This window comes from Oncorhynchus gorbuscha, linkage group LG08 (assembly GCF_021184085.1).
Source record: "Oncorhynchus gorbuscha isolate QuinsamMale2020 ecotype Even-year linkage group LG08, OgorEven_v1.0, whole genome shotgun sequence".
In the NCBI taxonomy this organism is placed as follows: Eukaryota; Metazoa; Chordata; class Actinopteri; order Salmoniformes; family Salmonidae; genus Oncorhynchus; species Oncorhynchus gorbuscha.
Window position 1 is genome coordinate 50753341 of NC_060180.1, and position 6000 is coordinate 50759340.

The following is a 6000-nucleotide window of genomic DNA, read 5'->3' on the forward strand; positions in this document are numbered from 1 at the left end:
CCGGCAGCTGGTTTATGCCTTGTCTTCATTGGGGTTGGAATCTGACCTAGTTGCTCAGGGAGAAGGGGTGGGGCTGGGGTGATGTGTCTGGAGTGCACACACAACCCCATGCCCACAGAGCCTTTGGCAGTTAATACAAAAATGGGCATGTAAGCAAATCCACCCAAGAATTTAGCCTCCCAGAGTGGCCAAACAATAGCCTATTATCCAGCTTTTAGTCTGTCCCCACTCCGGGAGGTAATGTTTGGGAAATCTTACATAACCTTATGTTGGTCACAGATGCTGGACAAAAAGTTCACACAGATTAAAGATTCAAATAAAGTGTTATTGGGGCAAAAAGTTTTTCAAGTCAACATTTCCACACTTTGTTACACTCTGAACCCCCATATTCACAGGGACAATACTACAGTTGGTTTCTAATCAGGGGAAATGAACAGAGAAACTTACCCCGCAAATCTCTGAATAGGATGTTATTAAATTCAATTACGAGACCTGTTTTGTGAGCAGTGGATCAGAGGGTGAAGTCAGGGGAGGACAGGGCAGCACAATGTTTTTAGGAGGGCGAAGCTCTGTGATTGGCTAACCTTGTCACACTCCCAGTGGAGTGGTGGTTGTGCCGGATGGGGCTCTATCCATCAGAGCAGTGATGGCTGTAATTGTAATGAACAATCCATCTGTCATATTTCCCACCAAATTATCAGCGCCACAGCCCTGAGCAAACATTTAACCAAGGCTAAGAAGTGGAAAATAATCACTAAGCATCTGGGCACTTTGTTTCAATCTATCCTTTTTTGAGAGAGAGAGAGAGAGAGAGCGAGAGAGAGAGAGAGAGAGAGAGAGAGAACTACAAAATGGAGTTCAAATATATCTCTGACATGTTTCCAATGAGCCTAGTGGCTCGTTTGTTTCTTCGTGTTGTGCTCTGTTTCTTTTCATTCAGTTCTCATTTGTTAGATGTTCTCACTCGCAATGAGAAGATGTTGAATTCGGGACTGGGCCCAATGCTCTTCATGGCCAAAGCACATCTCCTGTGCTAGATTAGCAATCCATCAAGTCTCTAGAGTACCGTTAAGGAATGGGTTTGGAAATCAATAGCAATCCATAAGGACCTCTCACACTGCTACGAGAGCTTCTGGGAATGTTAAGCACAATCTTCAAAATGGAAACCCCCGCCATTGCACCCCACACTCTGAAACACACACACTAATGGAACATATACACACACACACACACACCCACGGGCTCATTCCTAGTTTTGGGGAGCAATACATGAACACACGAAATGGAGTGGGCATGTAGTACTGTACCAGGGACCAGAGTGTGGTGGTGAAAGCTGGCATATTGTCAGTGCCACTACAGCAATCTCCTCCTCTCAGCCCTCCAAGCCCCTCAGGCAGCGCCCGTGGACATTGGAGTGATGGAGGTTTGAGGAGGGGGAGGGCCAGGCTAAGTCATCAGTGAGCTGAGGCATTTGGTCAGGCGGTCATGCTAAATCTCAGCTTTTGATAAAGTCCTGGATAATCCTGCATGCCAAAAATATCAGGGAGAATCAAAGCCAAAACGCTTCGCTGCAGATGGACACTCAGTGGGAAATTAGAGCCGGTCTTAATCCATGAAAAGGACCTGATTTCCTAAACATGTAGAAGGGAGGAAAACATTAGGAAATGCTAGCCTGTTAATATTAGCCTATTTAGGTGGCAGTATGGGATAAGAACATGTCTGTGAATGTGAATGGTGTCTGGTAGCTATTGTCAGACAGGGTTTGGTCATGTTGGACTGGCTGGCCTTAATCTCCTCACTCATCTAACTGTGTTTTTTATTTCCTCCCACCCATCCAGGGTCTTAAGGCAGCAGACAACGACCCCACAGCCCCGCCCTACGACTCCCTGCTGGTGTTCGACTATGAAGGCAGTGGCTCCACAGCCGGCTCCCTAAGCTCTCTCAACTCCTCCAGCAGCGGAGGGGACCAGGACTACGATTACCTCAACGACTGGGGCCCTCGCTTCAGAAAACTCGCAGACATGTACGGAGGGAGCGACGACTAGGACACAGGATGTGCAAGACGTAAAAAAACAAGATGACAAAGAATGGTGAACCCAGGAAAAGAGAAAATATATTTTGTTTTCCTCTCAATGGATGTGGACAGCTTCCGATTACCGAAATTCCCCTGAAAGAGTGGTGACAGGAACAATGACAGAAAAGTTCAAAAAAATGTAAACTTAATTCAGAAATATTTTCAAAAAACAACCAATCTAGGCTTATTGTTGTAGTCTACGCATACATATGCTTGTTGAAGGCTTAGGCATACGCTGAAGTGCAGTCCAGTTTTGGAGAAGGGGAGGGAACATTGGTGAACTGTCACTGTTTGGATCGTTGATATTGAGCGCGCTCAGTTACACTTGAATTTCACAGTACAGAAGCACTGGGATATAATGTGCCTTTTTGTACATTTTTGGGGATCTGAATGATTAGTTTTATGTTCAAGGCTTTAATGGTACTGACTTTTGGAGTGATTTCAAAACATAAGAAAGTATGTTAAACTATGGTATGCTTCTACATGCTTTTTTTGGTTACACAATACGGCTGTTTGTTGAACAAGGATTATTTAAGTGAATTACAAAGATGAATAACTTAGATGATGAAGGATCCTTATTAGCTTGGATGGGGAACTGAGAACAGCACTGTACAGTACTCTAGAAATGTAGAATGTTTTCACAAAAAAATTAAACTTATTCAGCTGGTTGCAAATTAAAGGGAGTCGTAAGTAATACTTTTGTAGCAGAATATGTTTGTTTTCCTTTATTTCTGAAGTGGTGTAGTATTTTATAAAAACAACAACTGTTTATTTTGTTCTAATCCGTGTACACTTCATTTGCCTTAGTCATCATCTGGTACGTTCAACTTTTACTTCACGGTAAAGAAAATGTGTGTACATATATTTTTCTTCTTCTTCTGTAGTCTATGAAGAAGTGCAAAAGGTTCTGAACTTGTAAATGTATCATTTGGACTACAAATTAATGTTTTTGCATGTTTTTATCTTTTCACGACAACAAAAATTATGAAAAAAGTTATTTCCAAAATGTATTTACAAAGCAAAACAATTAAAACCGTGTGACATTAAATGTGTAGAAGTGAAGTCTTTTGTATAAAATGAAGAAAAACAGCAAAAAATAATAATAAAAAAATTGCAATCTTGTCAGCACAACTGTTTGAATTTGTACCAAAAAGGGGGTGGGTGGGATGTTGTGGCACCATTGGCACTAATTACTGAATCAGCTTTAAGACTGGAAAAGGTTTTTGTCTGAAGCTTTGTGGATTATCGTATGTACTGGAAAACAAATTATACATCTCTGACCCACCAACCATCCGAATAAAATGCCAATTTTTGAGCTAACGACTGTCTCTTTATTCATTCATAAATGTTTGTTTACAGTAAATACGAGTAGCCATGCATGAGTGTACTTGAGTGAACTTGAGTTTTCCGTTTGAAATATAGAGATGCAATGTCTAGAATAGCCAATATGCACTCAGTGGCCAGATTATTAGTTACTCCCATCTAGTACCGGGACGGACCCCCCTTTGCCTCCAAAACAGCCAGCATTCTCTGGGGCAGGGATTTTCCAAGGTGTCGGAAAGGTTGCACAGGGATGTTGGTCCATGCTGATGCGATTATTGACCGATGCTGCAGATTGACTGGCAAAACATTCATGCTGTGACCACAGCCCATTCCATCTCATTCCAAAGATGCTCAATTAGGTTTGGTCAGCAACAATGTTCAGATATGCTGTGGCGTTCAATCGTTGCTCATTTAGAATCCAGAGACCTAATGTGTGCCAGGAAAACATTTCCCAACCTGTACTGTTGACATCAGGCAGGATTGGTCTCATGCGGCTTTCGCCAAGTCTTGTCTCTGGCATCAGACGCAACAGGAACTGGGATTCGTCGGACCAGGCAATGATTTTCCATTCCTCAAATGTCCGATGTTGGTGATCGCGTGCACACTGGAACCACTTCTTATTGTTTTTAGCGGATAGGAGTGGAACCCGGTGTGGTAATCTGCTGCAATAGCCCATCTATGACAAGGATCGATGAGTTGTGTGTTCCGAGATGTCGTTCTGCACACTACTGTTGTAGTGAGTCGTTATTTGTCTGTTCGTGGCCCGCCTGCTAGCTTGCACGATTGTTGCCATTCTCCTTCGACCCCTCTCATCATCGAGCTGTTTTCACCCACAGGGCTGCCACTGGCTGGATGCTTTTTGTTTGTCACATAATTCTCAATAAAACCTAGACAAGGTTATGTCTGAAAAGCCCAGGACGGAAATACTGAGATACTGGATCCGGCTCGCTTTGTACCGACGATCATACTATGCTCAATGTTGCTTAGGTCAATTGTTTTCCCCATTCTAATGTTCAATCGAACAGTAACTGAATGCCTCGATGACTGTCTGCCAGCTTTATATAGTGAGCCACGTGACTCACTGTCTGTTGGAGCATTCCATTTTCGTGAACGGACTGGTGTACCTAATTAACTTGCCCCTGAGTGTATATTTAAATATGTATACAGTATATACTGTAGGTGCAATATTCAGAGGGCATAAAACAGATATTCAGTGTATTTCCTCCTATGTCTTTGGAGCTTTTTCGAGGTCATCAAGGCCATATCGATCAGCTACTCCCAGCTGTTTTCTGCCTGGTTCTGGAATTCACAACAGTCCAGAGAGGATCAAGCTCTCTGACTTAGTGTTAGGAAGGACACTCAGCCGAGCAGGGCTCTCTCTCCCCTCAGGGGATGTGCATGTATGCTGGTCTCCTGGGACTGTGGGAAATGGGGTGAGAAAAAAAGAGATAGAGAGAAGGAGAGACGGAAGGTTGTCATACTAACTACTGTTCTGAAATGTCAGTCAATCATCTAGCCTTCCTCTCAATACTACCCTTGCTCTCTCCCCTCTGCTTTGCTCCACTGGGACTTGTAGTTCAGGGAGTGGATTATGCTCAGCCAATCAGAGGTGGACTGGACATGCCTCATTACTTCAGCGTAATAAGACTGTAGTTGGTTTGGAAGACTTGCTATGGAATACAATGAAATAATATCATAATTGGTGGTCTTTTGAACCTTAGTTGGCTTTTGTTATTCAGCAGAGGTAATTATTCCGTGTCTTTTAACTGGTAATCAACTGCTCTGTGTTTGCTTATTGCATGTCTTATATCAGATATACTGTATTACTTGCTACAACTGTATTGTTCCTCTATGACACAGGTTTTCTACTGTCACTAGCTAACTCCACATGAACCGACTCAGTTTATGGTTATTTCTAAACCTCATGGTGCACATATCACATGTTCAGTAATGGACTCTTGTACTCCCACATTTCCTTGGAGTAAGTTCCCACTGGGTGCCAACTCGTTAAATCAATGTTTTTCTAAGTATTGTGAAGTGGATTCTACATGTAAAATACATTGGATCAGAAAAAAAGGGTAAAATATTTACCACACGATTACGTCATCATGGGAACATAGACAAACCTTGTATAAAATATATTGACTTTGTACATTTAAAACAGTGTCAGATCTTCAACATTGTATCCACAATCAGAATGAAGAAAACAATTGTCTGGGCAGCACCTCCTAGTGGAGAATTGATTTATCTACAGCTACCTTTTGTTCTCCCATCCAGGGTTTTAACCAAGCCCAGCTTTGATATTTGTCACTGACTGTAACCAATGTTCTATGGTGAAAATTATTGTTTGGGAATCTCCACTAAAAGGGATTTTGGCAATGAGGCCTATATTTACTTCCCCAGAGTCAGATGAACTCATGGACCCATTTGTATGCTTCTGTGTCCAGTAGCGTAAGCATAGACTTCCAGTCAGTTAGCAATTGCGCTAAACACTAGTTAGTAACTTCCTTCAAACTCCAAGCAGAGATATAAAATGGTGTCCACAAGTTCATCTGACTCTGGGGAAGTAGATAAAGAGCCTCATTGCCAAAATCTCAAAGTAT

General features: G+C 42.4%; 1 protein-coding gene across 1 annotated transcript in view; it reads left to right on the plus strand.

Annotated features, from left to right (window-relative positions):
- Window positions 1-3394, plus strand: part of LOC124041781 (cadherin-2-like) — an 87851-nt gene extending 84457 nt beyond the window's left edge. Inside the window, exon 16 of the mRNA XM_046359784.1 lies at window positions 1839-3394. Coding sequence (XP_046215740.1) covers window positions 1839-2045 — 207 coding nt within the window. The 3' untranslated portion in view covers window positions 2046-3394. The remainder of the gene's footprint in view (window positions 1-1838) is intronic.
- The last annotated feature ends 2606 nt before the right edge of the window (window positions 3395-6000 follow it).